This window comes from Vulpes vulpes, chromosome 1 (assembly GCF_048418805.1).
Source record: "Vulpes vulpes isolate BD-2025 chromosome 1, VulVul3, whole genome shotgun sequence".
Taxonomy (NCBI): Eukaryota; Metazoa; Chordata; class Mammalia; order Carnivora; family Canidae; genus Vulpes; species Vulpes vulpes.
Window position 1 is genome coordinate 24,420,592 of NC_132780.1, and position 20,744 is coordinate 24,441,335.

At 60.4% G+C, this 20,744-nt stretch overlaps 1 protein-coding gene and 1 long non-coding RNA gene across 13 annotated transcripts in view; one reads left to right on the plus strand and one right to left on the minus strand.

Annotated features, from left to right (window-relative positions):
- Positions 1–356: 356 nt before the first annotated feature.
- Positions 357–20,744, plus strand: part of WNK2 (WNK lysine deficient protein kinase 2) — a 100,838-nt gene continuing 80,450 nt past the window's right edge. For 3 of the 10 annotated variants that reach the window (XM_072760686.1, XM_072760644.1, XM_072760654.1), the window contains exons 1-2: positions 359–492; positions 892–1,574. In XM_072760686.1, the coding sequence (XP_072616787.1) occupies positions 894–1,574 (681 nt within the window). In that variant the 5' untranslated portion in view covers positions 359–492; positions 892–893. Of the gene's footprint in view, positions 493–878; positions 1,575–20,744 lie in introns of those variants that run through there. The other 7 variants (XM_072760661.1, XM_072760672.1, XM_072760664.1 and 4 more) reach the window with 5 other exon arrangements.
- On the minus strand, positions 9,912–14,290 carry LOC140599295 (uncharacterized). Of its 3 annotated transcripts, XR_012002005.1 has the most exons (4): positions 13,557–14,081; positions 10,770–11,148; positions 10,319–10,429; positions 9,912–10,050 (listed from the first exon to the last, which is right to left on the minus strand). It is a non-coding gene; the product is annotated as an uncharacterized lncRNA (long non-coding RNA). The 3 variants fall into 3 exon arrangements; XR_012002006.1 differs by lacking the exon at positions 10,770–11,148 and having other exon boundaries at positions 13,557–13,820; XR_012002004.1 differs by lacking the exons at positions 9,912–10,050; positions 10,319–10,429 and having other exon boundaries at positions 10,621–11,148; positions 13,557–14,290.

Here is a 20,744-nt window from a genome sequence, read left to right on the forward strand (position 1 = left end):
CGCGCCGGCCGGGCCAGGCGAGGACGTGGGTGGACAGGCGGGACCCTCCGCCGCCAGCAGCCCGTCGGGCGTTCCAGAGCCCGGCCCGGAGCCGCGCGGCCGCGGGAGGGCGGGGACGGCGGGGACCAGGGCCGCCTGCCCGCCCGCAGGTGGCCGCGCGCGCCCACGGCCAGGTGGGCGTGCCAGGCCCCGCCCTCCCCGCGCCGGCCGGGGGCGGGCAGCCGAGGCCCCGCCCTCCCCGCGCCGGGTCGGAGCCGGTGCCCGAGCGCAGCAGCGCGGAGCCGGAGCAGCACGCGGGAGTGCGGCCCCGCAGCGGGCCGGACGAGGAGCAGCGCGGAGACCCGGCCCGGAGCGAGGACCCCGGCCCCGACAGCGACTCGGCCCCCGCCCCGGCCCCGGCCCCGGCCCCGGCCCCGGCCCCGGCGCGGCCCCGCTCGCCCCGCCCGCCCCGCCCGCCCCGGCCGCCGGGCATGGACGGCGCCCGCTCGCCCTGTGAGTGCGGAGCCCCCCGCCCGCCGCCTTTGTGTGCGCGCCGCGCCGCCGCCGCAGCCCCCTCCCCGCGCCCCTCCTGCGCCCCGGGCCGCGTCCTTTGTGGTGGAGCCGCCGCCTGGCCGGTGCCTCGCTCTCTCCGCGCGGGGACCCCAGGGACGGCCCGGAAGCCCCCTCCGCGGCTCGGCGGGGCGCGCGTGCCTCTCCCCCGGCCTCCGCCGCAGCCCGCCCCGGGGAGGCCCCGGCGGGCGCCCCGGCCCCCGCAGCCCGGCCGGCGGCGCGCGGTGCGGACCCCTCCCCGGGGCGGGGGGCGCGGGCGGGCGCGGCGGCGCCGTCCCCTCCGCGGCCGGGCAGGTGCGGCGGGCGGGCGGGCGCTCACGCGGCCGGTGTCCTTGCCCGCAGAGATGGACGGCGAGGGCGGCCCCCGCTTGCTGACCGAGGCCGGGCGCGGCGCGGGGCCCGCGGGCATGGCGGAGTCGGCGGCGGTGCCGCGGGCGCGGGCGGCGCGGCCCGGGCCCCAGCGCTTCCTGCGGCGCAGTGTGGTGGAGTCGGACCAGGAGGAGCCGCCGGGCCTGGAGGCGGCCGAGGCGCCGAGCGCGCAGCCCCCGCAGCCGCTGCAGCGCCGGGTGCTCCTGCTCTGCAAGACCCGCCGCCTCATCGCCGAGCGCGCCCGCGGCCGCCCCGCCGCGCCTGCAGCCCCCGCGGCCGCCGCGCCCCCCGGCGCCCCAGCCGACCCCGGCCCCGAGCCCGCGGGCGCGCAGGAGCTGCTCCGCCCGGACCCCGCGCCCTCGCCCCCCCGCGACCCCCGGGAGCAGCAGGAGGCGGCGGCGGCGGCGGCGGCGGCGGCGGCGGCCGCGGCGCGGGAGGACGCGGCGGCGCCCGAGGCGAGGCCCGAGCCGGGGCGCGCACGCCGGGAAGAGCCGGAGGAGGACGAGGATGACGAGGATGACCTCAAGGCCGTGGCCACCTCCCTGGACGGCCGCTTCCTCAAGTTCGACATCGAACTGGGCCGCGGCTCGTTCAAGACGGTCTACAAGGGGCTGGACACGGAGACCTGGGTGGAGGTGGCCTGGTGCGAGCTGCAGGTGAGGGTGCGGGCGGCCTGTGCGGTGGCCCGGGGAGCGTGCGCGCCGGCCGGTGGGCGCTTGGAGGGCGTGGGTGACGGTGGGGCGCGGGCTGGGCTGGGCTGGGCTGGGCTCGGCTCGGCTCGGCTCGGCCGGGTGGTCTGCCGCCAGGTGTCTGTGCGCAGCAGAGCGCGGCTGCGGGAAGCCAGCGCCTTCTGGAGCCCGGCGAGGCGGAGGTGCCCCCGCGGGGACGGTGGCGGGGCTGCGCCGACCCGGGTCTGTGCGAGGTTGGGGTTGCCCAGGGCCTGGAAGTGCCTCCGCGGCCTCCCCGCGCTCCCAGAGCCCAGGGGCCCGAGAAATGGACGTGTCAGAGGTCGTAAGGCCAAGTGTACAAAATGCAGGGAGGGTTGGGGCTCCCCCCCGCTTTTTTTTTTATTTTTTTCTTTTTGATGCAAAGGCTCTGGACATGGATTTTTCATAACCTTGCCCTCACGTTGGCTGTGTCAGCCCTAGCCCCGGAAGATTATATAAACGGTAACCTGAGCTGCCTGGGCCAGCCTTGGAAGCCAGGACAGTGCCCTGCAGAGCCGTGTTTACAGGCCCTCCCTCACTCCCTCACTGGGGGGGTGAGGGGGTCAGCTGCCAGGCGTGGGGCTCTCCTGAGCAAGGAGAGCTGGGGCCCTGGTGTAAGCCTACCCGGCACCCTGTGAAGTTAGCGGAGCCTTCCAGGCCTGATGCAGGGCAGCTCGCCACACTGCAGGCTGCCTGCCTCTTTGGCTCAGAAACTGGGTTCGGTTGGTCTGTCCTTTGGGCCCCTGCAGCATGGCCTGTGTGTGTGTGAGTCCCATTCACTTGGTGGGTGTCAGCCTGTCCTTGGCCCCTCTCCAGAGACAAAGAACTGTGGAGGCCACCCTTTCCTGCAGTCCCTTGGCTTTGCAGTAGGAATGTGGAGTTTTGTCGGCAGGGCTGGTGGCATCCAGTGGAGCCTGCCAGGAGGGACCGAGTCCTGCTTCCTTGTGGCTGAGAGGTGGCTTTGGTGGTTTGTGGTCTTGGGGCCCTGGTGTGCCAAGGATGATGGCATGGCTTGAGCCTGCTCCCTCCCTGAGCAGCAGGGTTTCGCTGCCGCAGGAGAAAGGGAGGACCGCAGAGGAGCCGGGGACCCCAGGTTTCCGAGCGGGCCCTGTGCCTTCTCTCCCCACCCCCTTCCTCCCACCAGGTGACCCTGCCTGGCGCCACGGGCCCCCACTGGTGCTTTGCCTTGGAAGGAAGGCCAGTGCAGGGTGGTGGGCAGGACTGGGGGCGGCAGCAGGCGGGCTCTGAGGTAGGCCTCAGCCGTGATGAGGCATTGCAGGCGCACATGACCCTTGGAAGGGTTCTTCGTTTCCGTTCCCTGTAAGGCAAGGCAGGCGGCTCGGCTCTGCCTCCGGCTCCCTGAGCAGAACACAGGCCTGGAGCCTGGCTGCTGTCCAGGGGTCTTTTATGCCTGGACTCTGGGTGGTGGTGGGAAGGCCGGAGAGGGCTTCCCGAGTGTCCTGAACAGGAGGTGCGGGACGCCGTCCTTGTAATTCCCTCGACGACGGGGCAGCTAGTGTTTCCTCCGGTTCCTTGGGCAGCATCTGGGGGTCAGCTGCCTCTGCTGGGCCGGTCCTGGGGGGCCCTATGGAAGATGGGGTCTGGAGCAGAGGGGCAGCAGCCAAGAGCCCGGGGGTGTCCAGTGGCCTCCTTGCCAACCAGGAGGCTGTTATATACCACGCGTCTTGTTGGGGACCCCCCAAGGTCACCCTCGAGGACACAGGCAAGAGAGGAAGCTTCTAGCCTGGCAGGCCATCCTCTGTGGAGGAGGTGACGGTGCGAGGAGGGCTCTGGGACCACCACGCGGCCAGGCAGGGCAGCAGGTGGCACGTTGGGTTTGTGCCCGGGGAGGGGTTTCCTAGTGCCCTGAGTGGAGGTGCTCATCAGCTCCCAGCCCCCAGGATTGCTGTGGTCAGTGTCCCGGTGGAGGATGGGTGACCAGGAGCTGTGTCTTTAGCATGGGGAGCTCCGTAGCCTCCCCTTCCTCGGCCCCCTGGAGACACCTTGGCTGGCAGCTTTGGAATGCCCCAAAACTGACTCTCCAGAGTGTTTCCTTCTCCTGCCCTTAGGACGCTGGGGGGGCAGGTGCACCTGATGGCCTCCGCCAGAACAGAGGACAGCGCCTTGCCAGAGCGGGAAAGGCAGTGTCCACACCTGGGCAGGGGGGAGGTTGGCTCCGAGGACGACCTCTGTGAATCAGTGTGGGAAGGGCTCTGCGACCAGGCATGGTCCCTCCTCAGTCCTCAGGACAGCCCGAGCTCACGTTGGCTGTTGGAGGGAAGCCATTTTAAAGTATTACCTCCCTGCCTTTATTCTTTTGAATGAACTTTTAATCTGGTACCAGACATGTTATGAGAGCAGTAGCAGAAGTACATGCACACACCCCAAGGGGCTGCCCCTGCACATGTCCCATGTCCCCAGTGCTGTCCCTGGCTAGCTCTGGGCCTGTGTAGACCCAGTCCCTGTGTAGGGGCAGATCTGGAGCACCGACACCGTCCCGGTGGCTGAGGGAACCTGCTGCCACCTCTGAGCCAGTGGGGGTCCCTGAGGGCAGAAAGCGCGGCCAGCCAAGGTGCGGCTGGCACCTGGAAGCTGTGTCAGGTGGGCTACTGGCCTCCCCAGGGTTGTTTGTCACTTGTGTCTTCTTCAGGATCTTGGAGAGAGCCTGGTTTTCAGTATCCCCTGTCTGTGGCCCTGCCTTCGGGGAAGCTGTGGTCCGTCTTCAGGAGGCTTTGGGAGCTGCTTTTGCAGGGCTGAGCACTGCTCCGGGGTGGTGGGGGGTCCCTCCTGGGACCGTGCTTCCTGTGCTGGAGTTGGGGCCTGCGCGCCATGTGGGGGTTGTGCTGCCTCATGGGGGTATTGATCCTGGACCCTCTGCTGGGAGTACCTGTGGGGCCCTCGTAGGGCAGGGTGAATCTACAGATAAGCTGTGGGGGGCTGAGCACAGCAGCCAGGCACGGGTTCCTAGACCTCGTGGGTGCTGTCGTGATGTCGTCCTCTGCTCTGCCTTGCCCAGGGGTGATTGGGCTTCCGAGGGGCAGGCCAGGCCTGGAGACCACAGGGCCTGCTGACAGGGGACCTCTGGCATCCCCCTTGTGTGTCCCCAACGTGCCTGCCATACCAGATGTCTATGTGCCGCTCACCTGCCTGCACCTGGGGAGGCTCATTGCGTGTGGGTGTGTGGGTGTGCTGGGTGTGCCCGTCCCCTTCCTGCCCTCAGAGCATCGTGGGTCAGCCTCCCTCCAGTCCAGCCCAGCAGACGCTCCATGGCCGCGTGTGCCCCACCTGTGTCTTCCGCAGACCAGGGACACCTGCTGTGCTGGGTGGCTTCATACCCGGGTTGAGAGGCCCCCTCGGTGGCCTTGTGTGCTCTCACAGTGGCCATGCGTGGTCAGACCTGTGAGCGGGGGCTACATGAGGAGGCCGCTGTGCTTGCTGGCGCATGATGTGTGGCCCTTGGGGCCCAGGTGGACGCTGGCTGCTGGGCATCTTGCGTGTCTTTATTTGCACATGCTGTGATTGTGCAGTTCTGTCGACAACTGGGGTTTGAAGTCAGCAGGCCAGCATAGAGCTTGTTGCCTTGAGCCACGTTCCCCGTTTCCCATGCTGGGCCCTTTGTGATTCTGGTTCTGGTTTGGTTGCTGGGAGACCTCTGTTGACGGGCTCTCTGTCCCCCCTGCCTTTGCAGCTCTGGGGTGCCATGTTGGGGGGCAGCGTGGTCAGCAGTGATAGATGAGCACCCCAAGCTGTGGTCACTGTTGTGGGCGCCCTGGATGCTTGTGGCATGTTTCCGCGGCTCAGCAGGTGCCTTTCAGGGCATCTTCGGAGGTGGGCTGAGCCAGATTCGGGCCTGATGATGGCCAAGTCACATGGGCCCCAGACTCAGTGTGGGGGGCTAGTGGGCATCCTCACTCCCCACCTGCCAGTGTCATTTCTGGGTCGTGGCTTAGGCAGGTGCACAGGCTTTGCAGGTGGGCTGTTAGCCGGAACACAGGTGGTGGGGAGCTGTCCCAGGAGGTTCCAGATGCCAGGTCCCCTGTCAGCGGCACAGGCGGCTGTGGCTCATTGGCCCAGCTGGCATTTGTTGAGCGCATGCCCTGGTTCCAGCCTGGGGGAGCGGGACAGACCACCCCACGTTGGGAGAGCAAGGCCCTTACGGAGGAGGGGTGTTTTCTAGAAGCTTGTGGGAGGCGGGACGGACACGTGTCGGGGGAGGCCATCCTGTGACCCGGGGCTGGCAGGCTGGCCCTGTGCGTGGCTGTAGGCCTCACTGGGGGCCTGTAGCTCGAGCCCAGCTGTAGGCTGAGGCTGGATGATGTCCAAGGTGACAACATGGAGCTTCAGGTCAACCTCTTTGAGGGAATAGAACTTGACCCAGTCAGCGGAGTTTCGGGCTGTGTGCCTGGGTCTCCTTTGCCCCACATGTAGCCGAGTGGGGTGGCAACTGGCCTAAGGTGCTGGGGAGCATGTAGGAGCCTGGCAGGTGGGCTGGGCATCCCAGGCCCACAGTGTCCCCATGGGGAGGCCTGGGGAAAGCACCTGTTGTGAGCCTTGGTTTACCTGCTTGTGATGTGAGAAGAGTGCAGGCTGACTGTCCTGGGGTGGTCGGGACTGTCGGGAAATGTCTGGCATCGAGCCCTGAGCAGGGTGAAGAACACCCTGCACATGATTGTGAAAGCAGAGACTGGAGTGAGAGCTGGCTGACCCTGGAAGAGCACGGAGGCCTGCCTGCAGACATAGTTGGTCCCCGTGGGGTAGGCCCCCCAGGTGCAGGCGGGCTGGGGCCTGTGCTCCCTACTGGGTAAGGAAGGGTGTGACCCCGGTAGCTGGAGTTTCTGAGGAGCTGCCGAGGATCTGCCTGTGGCCACACGCAGATTAGGGTCCATGTTGGGGGTGGAGAGGCCCCAGGTGGGGATGGTTCAGGAGGAGAAGCTGACAGTTGGCTGCAGGTTTTCTCACTTCAAATAGTTTTCAGACCTGGTTCTGTACCCCGGAGGGCTGAATTCTAAGATTTTCCGGACTGCTCGATCATTGCCTCTCATTGGTGTCAGCTTTCTTTAAATACACGTTAAGTTTTTTGGAAAAGGATAAAAGAAAGAAGATGAAGACAGTGTGGAATGGGCGAAAGAGCAGACAACTGGTTCAACGAGACAGGACAGACCCACGTGATGGGGTTAACCGCCCTGCGACAAAGGAGCAAAGGGAAATCGGTGGAGTGGAGGCCGTCTCTTCAACACAGGGTGTTGGAACAACTGGACGTCCACGCGCAAAGAAGTGAACCCACATGCAGACCTTACTCTTCTCACTCCTTCCTCCTGTCACCTGTCTCCCCATCCCCCCCCGCCTCCCCTCTGGTACCAGCAGTGTGTTCTCTGTAGCTAAGAGTCTGTTTCTTGGTTTCTCTCTCTGTTTTGTTTTTTAAATTCCACATATAAGTGAGATCATATGATATTTGTCTTTCTCTGACTGACTTCACTCAGCATAATACCTCCAGTTCCATCCACGTCAATGTAAATGTTAGGTATTAATCCTTTTGATGGCTGAGTAATATTCTGTTGTATATATATACCACATCTTCTTTATCCTTTCATCTGTCAAAGGACATCGAGGCCCTTCTACAGTTTGGCTATTGTAGACATTACTGCTATGTACACTGTGGGGCAGGTGTCCGGCATTTTACTGCATCTGTATCTTTGGGGTACATACCCAGTAGTGCAATTTCTGGGTCACAGGGTAGCTCTATTTTTAACTCCTTGAGGAACCTCCACACAGTTTTCCAGAGTGGCTGCACTGGTTTGCATTCCCACCAGCAGTGTAAGAAGGTTCTCCTTTTTCCACATCCTCTCCAACATTTGTTTCGTGGTAATTTTCGCCATTCTCACTGGTGTGAGGCAGGATCTTCTTGTGGTTTTGGTTTGTATTTCCCTGATGCCGAGTGATGCAGAACATTTTCTCATGTGGTTGTTGGCCATGTGGAGGTCTTCTTTGGAGAAACATTTGTTCATGTCTCCTGCCCATTTCATGATTGGATTGTTTGTTTCTTGGGTGCGGAGCTTGATAAGTTCTTTATGGATCTTGGATACTAGCCCTGTTGTCTGATGTGTCATGTGCAAATATCTTCTCGCATTCTGTAGGTTGTCTTTTAGTTTTGTTGACTGTTCCCTTTACTGTGCAGAAGCTCTTTATCTTGATGAAGTCCCAATAGTTCATTTTTGCTTTTGTTTCTCTTGTCTCTGGCAATGTATCTAGTAAGAAGTTGCTGTGGCCAAGGTTACAGAGGTTCCTGGTTGTGTTCTCCTCTAGGATTTTGATGGTTTCCTGTCTCAAATTTAGGTCTTTCGTCTATTTTGATGTTATTTTTGTGCATAGTGTGAGAAAGTGCTCTAGTTTCATTCTTCTGCGTACAGTTGTCCAGTTTGCCCAGCACTGTTTATGGAAGAGACTTTTGTTTTGAAACATTGGATGTCTTTTCTTGTTTTGTTTAAAATTAATTGACTATAATTGTGTGTTCATTTCTGGGTTCTTTATTCTGTCCTACTGATCTGTGTGTCTGTTTTTGGGTCAATACCATACTGTCTTGATCACCACAGCTCTGTAATATAACTAGGAGTCAGGAACTGTGATGCCCTCAGCTTTGCTTTGCTTTTTCGAGGTTGCTTTGGCTATTGGGGGTCTTTGGTGGTTCCATACCAATTTTAGGATTGTTTATTCCAGATTGCTTTGGGTGGTGTAGACATTTTAACAATATTGGTTCTCATCATCCATGAACATGGAATGTTTTTCCATTTCCTTGTATCCTCTTCGATTTCCTCCATCAGTGCTTTATAGTTTTCAGAGTATAGGTTTTTGCCTTCCTTCATTGGTTTTTTTCCTTGGTATTTTATTGTTTTCATGGCAATTGTAAATGGCATTATTTTTTTAATTTGTCTTTCCACTATTTTGTTATTCCTGTATAGAAACGCAACAGGTTTCTGTACATTGATTTTGTATCTTGGGACTTTACTGGTTTCATTGATCAGTTCTAGTTATTTTTTGGTGGAGTCTTTAGCGATTCTCTATAGAGTATCATGTCATCTACAAATAGTGAAATTTTTGCTTCTTCCTTACCAATATGGATGCCTTTTATTTCTTCTTGTCTGATTGCTGAGGCTAGGACTTCAGTGCTGTGATGATCAACAGCAGTGAGAGTGGGCATCCCTGTCATGTTTGTGACTTTCAGGGAAGAGTGCTCAGTTTTTACCCATTGAGTATGTTAGCTTGGGTTTTTCATATATACGTGTATACCTACACGTATGTATAACTGTTGAGAGCTTTTTTCCAGAATGGATGTACTTTCTCAAATGTGTTTTCTGCATCTATTGAAACGATCACATTGTTCTTGTTGATGGGATCTATCATGCAGATTGATTTGTGCATGTTGAACCCCTGCAGCCCAGGAATAAATCCCGCTTGATTGTGGTGAATGATTTTTTAATGTAGTGTTGCATTCAATTTGCTACTGTTTTGTTGAGGATTTATGCATCTGTGTTTATCAGGGATGTTGGCCTGTAGTTCTCTTTTTTTGTGCGGTCTTTGTTTGGTTTTGGTATCAGGGTGATGCTCTTGGCAGTGACATTTTAGGTACAAACCAAGGGCACAATCTATGGGAAAACAAAACACAAACTTTTGCTGTCGCATAACATAAAGGAATTCCTAAAACTCAGCAGTTAGAGAACAAACAACCTGATTAAAAAACGGGCCAAAGACCTTATTCAACAGACACCTCACCGGAGGAGACAAGCAGACACCAAACAAACACGTGAAAAGATGCTCCACATCATGTGTCAGCAGGGAAATGCAGATTAAAACAGGATCCCATCGCTTGCCTGCTGGCCCAGCGGATGTCCAGGACACCAGTAGCACCTGGTGCACCCTGGCAGGCTACAGGGGACACAGGTCGCCACCCTCGCTCCTGAAGATGGCTCGGCAGCTTCTCACAAGACAAAATGTGCCAGGGGTGCCTGGGGGGCTCCGTCGGTGAAGCCTCTGGCTTCGGCTCAGGTTGTGACCCCAGGGTCCTGGGATGGAGCCCCATATCAGGCTCCTTTCTGGGGGAGAGGGTCTGCTTCTCCCTCTGCCCCAACCCCACTCTCTCTCTCGCTCTCCCAACTAAATAAAATCATTAAAAAAAAAAAAACAACCCACAACCAAAGAAGCTAAACACGCTCTTGCCATTTGATCAGCAGGCAAACCCTAGGTGTTGACTTCAACCAGCTAAAAAACTTAACTGCACACAAAATCCCACACTCTGGTGTTTACCCAGCTTTATTTGTAATTGCCAACACTCAGAAGCATCGGGAACGTCCTTCCGTGGGTGCTGGACACATCGGCCGGGGTCCATGAGCCCAGGGAGGGTGACTTGGCAGCGAAGGAAATGCGCTGCCAGCTGTGGGAAGATAGAGATGAGCCCTAACTGGGCGTTATTATGAAGAACGTGGGTGGAGAAGGTTCCAATGACATGAGTTCTGGAAAAGGCTCAGCTATACAGCTGTGAACAGGTCAGGATTGCCATGGGCCGAGGTGGGGACCGGGTGACGGGGGGCAGGGGAGCTCAGGGCGTTTCCAGGTAGTGAAGCCACCCGTGAGGCGAGGCAGAACCACAACCCGCTATGGAGGGAGATGCCTCGGTGAGGAGCTCACCTGTAGGAGCTCACCTGTAGGCCAGCGGGCAGCTGTCAACGTCCTTGATGTGCATGTTGACAAAGGGAGGCTCTGGGGGGCGAATTCTGTCTTTCCTGCTAAATCCTTGCAGGGACCTAGTACCTCTGCAAACAGTCAGAAAAGCCACCGTCACAGCCGCCTAGATAATGCCTGATTCCAGTCCCCTTTATGTTCTGATGTGGCCTGACCTTCGGGTTCTTGTCCCTACACTGTGGGTGTTCTCCACCTGTGGCCGCTATCACAGGGCGTCCCGGGATTGATTCACCCACCCATACATTCATTCATTAATTCATTCATTCAGTTTTTTAGGATTTATTTTAGTTTTAGAAAGAGGGCATGTTTGCATGTGGTGGGAGGGGCTGAGGGAGAGAGGGAAACCTCAGTGGACTCTGCCCTGCGCAGGGGGCCACGCGGGGCTGGATCCCAGGACCCTGAGATCACCACCTGAGCTGAAATCAGGAGTCGGGTGCTCATCCGACTGTGCCATCCAGGTGCCCCAGGGGCTGTGACAGGTATTAAAATCTTTCTGTGTCTAAAGGGTCTTCTCATGCCGTTGGTTTTTACGTGGAGGCTGTGGTTCAGGGTTTGTCGCTGTGTGCTGTTCTAGAAAGTTCTCCGCTGGGCTGGCTGTGTGGGGAGAAGCTGGTGCTGGACTGAGTCTTTCTGGGCACAAGGCGGCAGCTCTGGGTTAGGGGCTCCCTGCAGGTCTATCCAGGGGTGTTGGTGCCGGGAGGGCCCGGACAGGTGGTCCCTCTCACGCCCGCCTCCCTGAGGCGGTGAGTCTCCCAACATGTTCAGGAGGGAGGCCTCCCCACAGTGATCCCTGAAATAAAGATGCCGCAGTATGAGCCCTGGGGCAGAGGAGCCAGTGGGGTGGAGGGGCGCGTAGCGAGGCTTGGCTTGGGGCCCCACGTCCTGCCCTGGCCTGGGGCCTTGTCCATGGGGAGGTCTAGGCACGGCCATCAGCTGGCTGCAGCCCCAAGGGGTGGGGAGGCCCTTCTCAGGCTCCCAGACCACTTGCGCACTAGTTGGGTCTGCAGAACCACCATGAGAAATTTTGGGTTTCTTGCTTTTACAGGAGAGGGGTCTCAGCCTTGGGTGGAGGGCGGGGGCTTTTGTTGGCGGGAGGGGGTCAGGCTGTGCAAGGGTGCCCGCCCAGGTCTGTCTGGATACCTCATGTCTCCTCCCCCACCCCGGGCACCTTCCCCCTCGTCAGGCTTCCTCCCGCACCAGCGACGCTGTCCCCATTTCCCCACATTTTATTTAGAAAAACGTAGGGAAGTTGGATGGCCAGGGTCTGTGTCCTGCCATGTGCCTGGTCCCTGTGGCTTCGCGCACTTGCCCCCTTGCGTGCCCGTGAAAGCACCTGTGTGTCTTGCTCATGTCTGACTTGGTGGCCACGCTCTGCCACAGGCTGTGCCTCCCAGTGGAGCTAATCGGGTTTGGGTCCAGGATCCAGGCCCCAGTTGTGAGCTGTGTCTGGTCGTCATGTCGGTTTTTGTCTAGAACAATCCCTCTGCTGTGTCCTGTCACTGAGTCTTTGTCCACTGGCATGTCCCACAGAGACTCTGTCCTCGCAAGGTGCCCCTGGGGGCGTGGGTGCAGGTCTCTGGCCAAGGCAGGTCCAGATCAGGTGACTAGGAAGGGACTCTGTGAGGGAGGGGCTGCTCTGCTGCCCCACTATCTCTGACCTGGGGCCTTGGGGTCTGGGGACACTGTGGCTAGAAGCATCCAGACCTTGGGAAGGATCATGCTGATCCCTCTCAGGGGGTCAGCAGTGGAGCAGGACCCGAGGCAGGACGCTGGGCTGCGGGCACGGGGGCTCTGGGGCTCGGGCTGCAGGCTTCCTGCCTTCGGGGTCAGGGAGCCCCAGGGGACCACCCCCCAGTCCTCCATTTGGGCTGAATCGTCCATGCCCGGAGCCCCTGCTGGCTCTTTTCACTCCTCTCCTCCAGGGCTGGCATTGGGCCCCTGGGTGGGGGCAGGGGGGTTTTGAAGACGTGGGGGCGCTGCAGGGTGGGGTTCCCTAGGTACCCTTCTGGGAAGGTGCTGATGGGAGGGACGCTGACACTGCCCCAAACCTCTTCCCTGATGCGGCAGCCCTCACCTGGGCCCCTGCCCTTCTTTCCGCTGTTTTCTGTGCTTTGGTATTTTTGCAAAGTCATGATTGTGGTGTCGGAGCTCACATGTGTGACAGTGACTCACAGCCCACAGCCCGCGGCCCGCCTGCCTCCCCAGTCCTCGGGGCCTTTGTGGGGGTGGGCTCACACCCCCCACTCCCACCCCAGCCCTGCCCACAGCAGGTGCTGGCTCCAGGAGGGACCAGGTGCACGGTGGTGGTGGGGGGGGTCGTCCTGTGTCCTCAGTGCGGCTGTTGTTGGGGCCCCAGAAGGAAGCCACCAGGTTGTGTCTGTGCGCTGGGGAATTCCTGGCTGGGTGGCCAGCACAGGGCCACTGGCACCTGCCTGGATGGCTGTCACACAGCAGTAGGAGGGCCGTCTCCTGGGGGCAGAGGGACCGTAAGCTTGGGTTCAGGGAGAACTCTGTCGTCACTCTGCACGGGGTCCATGGGGTTACCGCTTCTCAGCAGCCTGGGGTGGAGGGGCCCTTGGAGGAGGACACCCCCATCCTCCGCAGGCAATGGGCCCCGCTCCTGGGTGGGCAGTGATGCCGAGGTCTCTGTGCGGAGGGGCCCAGGTGGAGCCGGCTGGCTCCCGGACCGAGGCCCGGCTGTTTTTCTTCTCAGCACCCCCTGAGCTGGACTTTTGAGGGTTCTGGGTGGGGGCTCGGGGCCCAGGCATGGGGGCCAGACTGTGTGGGTGCCCATGGTGGCCAGGGCAGGAGGGGAGGGAAACAGGAGGGCAATTGTCTCTCAGGGTGATGGTTTGTCTGATCTCAGGAGTGCTTCCCCAAGTGCGTGGAGTTGGGAGGGTGCGGCGAGGGTGTGGCGGAGACCCCAGGGAGGCTGCAAGGGGTGGGACAGGGCATCCCCGGCCCTGGCTGTGGATTGGGTTCCTGGCCTCTGGGTGTCAGCCGACTGCCTGCCCCACCCACAGGGTGTCAGGGCGTGGGTGCAGCCGCGGGGCACCTTCTCGCCAGCTGGGTGGATGTGCTCACACCACTGCCCTCCACTTCCCCCAGCTGCCCCACCTGGCCAGCCCTGGGCTGTGGCCCCCCAGAGGGCACGCTGCGTCCAGCTGCAGGAGGCCCCGCCTCGCCCCACCGGCTCACCTGCGCCTCCGCGTGTCCAGGGAAGTGCGGCAGTTGGCTCCCAGCGGCCTGCCTGGAATAGGCCTTGAGCCCCTGTAAATATTTGATGATGGCCGAGATAGCAAACAAAGGGCTGCTCTGTTCCGAGGGATGAGATGGTGATCCTGGAACGTTCCGGCCCCGCGGGCTGCTTCCTGGATGGCTCACGGATTCGCGCTTTGAGGCAGGCCCTTTGTGCTTCTGGGCTGAGCAGGCCCCTGTGGCCTGGTGAGGGGGAGAGTGCGGCCTTGCTAGCTCTCCACCTGGAACCGGCTGGGCCTCTCCGGAGGCTGCCCGCCTGGCCAGAGGTCACTGTGGGGTCTTGCCCTTCAGACGTGAGAAGAGGGACCCATTCTTGGTCACAGGCTCTGGGGAGAGGTTCAGAGAAGCCAGGGGATGAGGGCTTGGCGGGGACACCCCATGGCCCAGCAGAGGGGTGCGCGCTCAGCCGGCACTGTAGGGCCCTGTTGGTGCTGCAGACGTGTCACACGCTTGCCCCTGTGGTCTGCGTGTGGCAGCAGCAGCTCCTGATCCCGTCTTCTCTGCTGGCTGGCTGGGCATGCACACGTGCTGTCTTGGGCTGGCACGCCTGGGGACAGGCCTGCCTGCCCCGGAGTGCTTCCATGGGAAGGCCGAGCCCTTTGCAGCAGCCCTGCCGACCAACCGGGAGCAGGTGCTTGGGTCCTGGCGGCAGAGTCACAGCCCTGCCCTTGGGCGGGGCAGTACCTGGGGCATCCCGGGCAGCCTCACTGCTGATGACCTCTGGCAAAGGGTTCTGCTGCGTTCTCTCTGGGGAAGGAGAATACTATGGGCGAGGCCAGGATAGGGGTAGCTGGTGGAGATTGAGTCACGAGGGTATAATTATTAGTGGTTGTAATAAGCAGGGTGGCAGTTTCCTGCCAGTGCACCGAAGCCCTGTGCAGACTTGCTCACCTTCTCTGGTTGAGCCCTGGCTGTACCCCAGGGAGGCTGGCCTCTACTTATGGAGGCCGTGGTGCTGGAGACACCCTCACTGCCCTGGCAGGCAGGCGTGGCCCGGGGATGGCTGGTGGGGAGTCTGCAGGAGCAGCTGCCCTTTCCAGGCCCAAGGGTATGTGGGAGGCTGGGTGGGGGCTGCATGCCCCAGCCTGTAGTTTTGCCCCCTTACGGGAGGGACTCTGCAGGTGTACTTGCGTGAAGAGCCCTGCTGGGGGTACCCGGTGTCATCCCTTGGGTGCTAACCACAGAAGGACGTGGTGGCCTCTAGAATGTGGACAGGGGAGAGAATCTCTGAGGAGCCCCCCCGGGGGGGGTGGCCCTGTGTAAACCTCGTTGACTTGGCCTGGAGGCCTCCTTCCTGCCTCTGGCTCCTAGAGCTCAAAGAGAGAGGGTTTGCGGTGTGGGCCGCAGCACGGCATTTGCTGGGCGGCAACAGGAAGTCATCCTGCCTCCTTGTGGACGGAGTGCAGCCCAGGGCCTGAGGGGCCACCCGGAGGACCACAGAGGGCCATGGGCAGGGCTCCTTACGAGCGGTGCTGGGGCCCGCGGGGCTTCATGTCAGGGGGTGATTGGGTACTGCTCAGGAGCAGCCCAGGCGCCCTGACTGCCTGGCCTGGTCAGTGGGTGTGCGGGGACACTGGGGAATGGTATGGAAGTCCTCTTCAAGGACAAGGGCCAAGAGCTAGAGGTGAGGAGCCAGGAGCAGTGAAGGTAGTGGGTCGGTGGAGCCCCTCCCTGGGAACCCATCCCTGCGGGCAGCGTCCTGCTCACCCCTCCTGGGGACAGGGCCAGCGCCATGGGGCAGAACCTCAGGCAGTGGGGCAGGGCCAGCCCATGGCCCGGGGACTCCTGGAGGGGCTCTGGGGGTCCTGGGGAGCTCAGGCTCCTGCCCCTGGGCCTGGCACTTAGAGGGGCTGGTGCACAGGCCCATCGCAGAGCCACACACGTCCTGGGGCCACAGGGAAAGTAGACCTCATGTGCCAGGTGGGGCCCCAGGGCCCGGGGTCCCTAGGCAGGGAGTCTGGGAATGGGGTTTCCTCAGGGCTCCACTGGTGGTGCTGCTCCCCTGCAGGGGCACAGTCCAGGTCAGGGGGTCAGTGCCAGGCTAGGAGTCAGGGCCATCTGGGGCCCCCCCTCCCTAGGAGGTCCACTTTATGCCCTGCTTTCTGGTGCACACGCTGCCCTTCAGTCCCCCGCACCCCCCAGGTCTGGCTCACAGCCCAGCTTTCCAGGGCTGGGTGTGCAGGGGGACGCTTGGCTGGTATGGCCTCTACAGCACGGACTACCCTCCCCTCCCCTGGCTCTGCCCTCATCCGTCTCTGTCCCCCTCCCCTGCCTCTGCCTCTCCCCCATGTCTGCCTCCATCCCTGTCCTCATCTTTATCCCCCTCCCCATCCCTCCTCCATCCCTGTCCCCTCCCCCAGTTCTGCCCCTCCCTCATCCCTCCCTGTCCCTCCTCCAGCTCTATCCCCCTCCATCCGTCCCCCATCCCTGCCCCCCCATCTCTGCCTCCTCCCCATCCCTGCCCCATCCCCTCCCTGAACCCTCCTCATCCCCTGCCATCCCTGCCCCATCCCTGCCCCCTCCCTCCCTCATCTCTGTTCCCACCCCCCTGCCTGCTGGAGCCCTGTATCCATAGCAACAGTTACTGCTGTGGAAGCTGGCGCCTGCTCCCTCATCCCGAGGGGAGGTATTTTTGGCACTGCGGAGAGATTTTATTTTATCTTTGGTGTTGACTTTTACTCTTTGAGTGAGCGCCGCACAGAGAGAGCTGGGGCAGCGTTCAGGGAGGTCTGAGGGCTTCGTGTGGTTGTGTAGATGCTGGCTCTTCCCTGTAGACAGGGTGGAAGATGCTGGCTCCTGAGAGCCGCCTGTAGGGGGTCCACGGGCTGTTTGGGGCTCAGGGCAGTGACTCTGGGTGATGGGGGGATGGGGTGGTTGTGGTAGAGGCCACTCAGAAGCCCCTCAGCCTCATGCCAAGCCGGTGGCCATAAGAGCAGAGTTTAGGGTGGTCTTGGGTATCCCCTTCCAGGACATCTTCCTGCCCCTACAGGGCCCGCATGGATGGTGTCATGTTGGGCTCGGGGGTCAGGGCGCCCCTCACTCTCCTGGTCCTGGTGGCCATGAGCACAGGTGGCTTCAGTATTTGGCACCTGCTGCTGAGGCATCTCCAGGGGGGGCACCGAGGAGACTCTCGGGTATGACCCTCACACGTGTGGGCGTTGTGGCTGGGCTGTGGATTTCCAGGGATCCTTGCTTGGGTGCGCGTGCCCTGGGAGGGGCAGGTGCACCTGTGTGCCTGTGAGGACTGCTGGAGATGGCCTGCGATGCACCTGCTGTCCTCAGGGAGGGGAGTGCCTGAGGAGCAAGCCTAGTGGGGTGTGCGGCCCCGGCCCCTCAGACGCTGGAGATGCCCTCTCCCGGGCTTCCCTGGGGCACACGTGGTGGGGTGGCTGGGTGTGCAGTGCCTTGGGGTCCCTGGAGCCACTCCCTGACCCTCCCTCTCCTCATCTGCAGCTTGCCAGGGGCCTGTGGGGCCGGGCCAGGCTGCCCCTGCGGGGTCAGGCCTGGGGCATCTAGATCAGGGGCTGAGGCCCAGTAGAGCGATTTCTGCCTTGTCATCGTGGAAATCCCAAACAGGCCAGAAAGAGAACTGCCGTCCAGCCTCCTCTCTCAGTGTTACTGGTTGTGTCTCATTCGTTAATCTTCCCAAAGTCTCCATCTCGCGTGAGCTCCCAAGTACAGGCTTGGGGGGCAGGGGCCCCCCACGAGGCTGTCTTCTGCCACGTCTGCACCTACAGCACCCCCCCGCACCCCCAAGCCGGAGCAACAAGGGGAGGCATTCAGGTCTGTGGGTTTTACAGAATGAGGACTTCTGCTCCTGGAAGCTGTTTAGGGAACAGACAGGGGAGGGGGCATAGTGGTCCCCACCCTGGGGAGGGGACAGGGGCAGGCTGAGGGCCGCTCTGCTCATAGTGGGTGAAGTTGAGCCAACTGCAGAGGACTGGGCGGAGAGGAAGTGGTGCCCCCATGCCTGCCTCCTGAACGCAGCCCTTCTCCTTCACCGTTTGGTCAGCCCCTCGGCCTGCCCCTGCTCTCCCTGTCCCTCCATGGCCGCCGTGGGCAGGCTCTGCTATAAATAGCTGTGCGGTGGAGGCTCGGCGGGCACCCAGGCCACGAGGCTTGGACGGCTTCCCTGCGGGGGCACAGCCTGCCTTCTGGCACGTGTCGTCTGTGTAACGCGGTCTTTGCGTCCTCCTGAAGGCTGTGGAGGAAACAGGTTTCCGTGCGGGAAGAGCGCCTGTGCTGTCACCACCCGCTTGCCCTGCATGCGCCCTGCCTGGGCACCTGTGCGCCCGCATGGCCCACTTGGAGGGCGGGGGTCTGTAGGGACTGGGGCATGCTGGGGGGGACCAGCTGGGACAGAGGCCTGCTGGGGGCGAAGCCATGTCAGGCTGTGTGGCCCTGTGTGGCGCTGCCTTGGTCAGGTGGCTGTGGGTGCGCCCTGGGGCTCCCAGTGCCCGCTGCCCCATGTGGGACACCTCCCCCAGGCTCCTTCTGGATCGGGGACGCCCGGCACATCTGGCGGGCAGACTCCCTGTGATGAGTGCTACCCCAGACCTGGGGGCCGAGCACGTGGCACAGCCTCAGCAAGAAAGCTGACAATCCATTTGTACAGGTCACACTGGCCTGAGTCCTGGCCCTGGCCCCGTCCCGGGGAGTCCTGATGCCCACACACGGGAGGGAGGAGCCAGCCTGTGTCCAGATGGACAGAGGACATGCTCAAGGACACTGATACGTGAGGCTGGCCCTTCCCTCAGTGCTCTGTGCCCTGGCAGGAGGGGCAGTGCGGGGAGGGTGGTCGTGGGGCTGTGGGGCTCTGACTAGGAGTCTGGGGTGGGCAGGCCCTGTGGAGTGTGGAGGACTCCGTGCCATAATGTACCCAGTGTGGTTTGTTTCCTGTGCTTCAACTGCTCGTGGTTGATACAAGCGCCTCTTGAATCTATGTCTGAGTGTCTTGCTTCAGTTTTGGAAAACTTTGGACTGTTACTATTTTATGCATGTTGCCTTATTCCCATCTTTATGCCTTGTTCTTCCAGAATCCCATTTATGCACAGGTTGGACCTTCTCACCGTGTCCTATGAGCTGCGTTTCCTCTTCCTCGTGTTTCCAGCGTTTGTGCATCTATGTCCCAGTCTGCCTGTTTCCTGTGGGCTTGCCTTCCACTTTGCCGGTCCCGTCTCCAGCCGTGTCTTACTTGCTGCTGAGCCCCCGTCTCAAGTTCCCTGTTTCCTTTCTTAGTTCCAGTTTCCATTTGGTTCTTAGCACACAGATTTTGGTGAATCTCGGTTATCTATTTGACTTCTTGCATAAGAAAAAGACATTTTTAAGAATTTTTTATGTTTCAAATTTTTTGAATAGTTTTCTATGTTTTTAAATTTTATCTTAATTCCAGTTCACATTCAGTGTAATATTAGTTTCAGGCATTCCTTCCTCCTGTCACCTGTCTCCCCCAGCCCCACGCATTTCCCCTCTCCTAACCATCAGTATGTTCTCTGTAGCTAAGAGTCTGTTTCTTGGTTTCTCTCTCTCTCTCCCCCACTGTCTCTGTGTCCCCCCATCTCTCTCCTCTTTCTCTCCCCCTTCTCTCTCTCTCTCTCTCTCTCAGTTACCTATGTTCTTGACTACAGCAATCACAGGACTGTTGCTGTCTGTCTGATACAATATTCGGATCCTTGGGGGGGTTTGTTGCTATTGTTTGCCTTTTTCCCCTCTTGCTGTTCTGTCATTTGGCCTCGGCAAGGCCTGGTCGGTCTGGCCATTTTTGATCACCGTATTTGAAGCTCATGGAGATCTTTGAAATGGTGGGGGATCTTGGTTTCCTCTAGAGAAGATGGACTTGTGCTCTTAGCAGATGCTGTGATGAGGGCGGGCCGTGTTCATCCTGTCTGGACTCGAGCCCAGCCTTTGCAAGGCCTCTCTGCTCCGTTCTGTTCATTCTCCCAGTGTGGAGGCCTCCTGGAGAAAGTAGACAGAAAGCTTGCGTGTTCACCCTCAGACGCCAACGCTCTGCTCAGTGGCCCAGTGCCTGGTGTCCGCCTGCTGCTGACGCTCTGAGGCCGGGCTGTGCAGGAGCAGTGCAGTGTGAGCTACGTGGGGAGTACGTGGTTTAACAGCCACGTTGAAACTATGAAAAGAACAGGTGGAGTTCATCTTAATATTTTTCTGTGGTTCAGTACATCCAGGGTATTTTTTTAATTTGTGAAGCGTGAGCTATTAATGAGGTTTAAACAATTAAAAGGGAGTTACCGTGTCTCAGAAAGCTGGTGTACTGTCTTACACGTGGACGACCTCTGTGTTGTGAAGAGCCGATGTCAGGCACTCACAGCCACGTGTGGCCTGGGGCTGTTGTCTGGGGCAGAAGGTGGGGGCTCCTGTGTCTCCTGGAGTCACGCCCAGAGCTTGGCTCATTTCAGGTGTGTGTGTGTGTGTCTGCGTGCGTGCACGTGCGTGTGTGTGTGCGTGTGTGTGCGCGCGTGCGCTGCTGACCCCCTACCATCTTGTCTGTTCAGTGGCCCTAAGGCTCTCGCTGCCCCCTTGGGAGGAACTGCGGAGTCAATTCACAGCCTTGGGGCAGACGTGAGCCCTGGGGCCTCATGTACATTCTGTCACATGTACTGGGTCTGTCTGGCAGAGTGTCCCCTGGTGCAGCGCTGGCCCTGGGGGTCACCCCCTTCCCCCGTCCCCCCAGTACAGTGCTGGCTCTGGGGGTCACCCCCGTCCCCCTTCCCACCCCCTGGTGCAGCACTGGTCCCAAGGGACACTGTAGATACTCAGGCCTGGGAGCATGTCTCCCCTGGCTTGAGCCCATTGGTGGCAGAAATCCCTGCAGTCTGGCCTCTGGGGCCATCTTAGACCTGTTGGCAGGATCACCCAGGTTGGACAGGGCCTCTAGAAAGGAGGGGAGTGAGGTCCTGGCCACTTCTTTTAGGGGGGTGGCACTGGGAGGTGTCAGGATCCCCTCCTCCACGCCTTAGTAGCCAGAACTGCGGTTCTGGGGGTTCCGTGGGTTGGAGGCGGGCAGGGGAGAGGGGTTCTGCTTTCTGAGGAGACTCCAAGGCATTCAGTACATTGTCACGAGGACCTCACACCTTAACTGCTTCCTGGTGTGCCCCAGTGTTTGTACCCTGT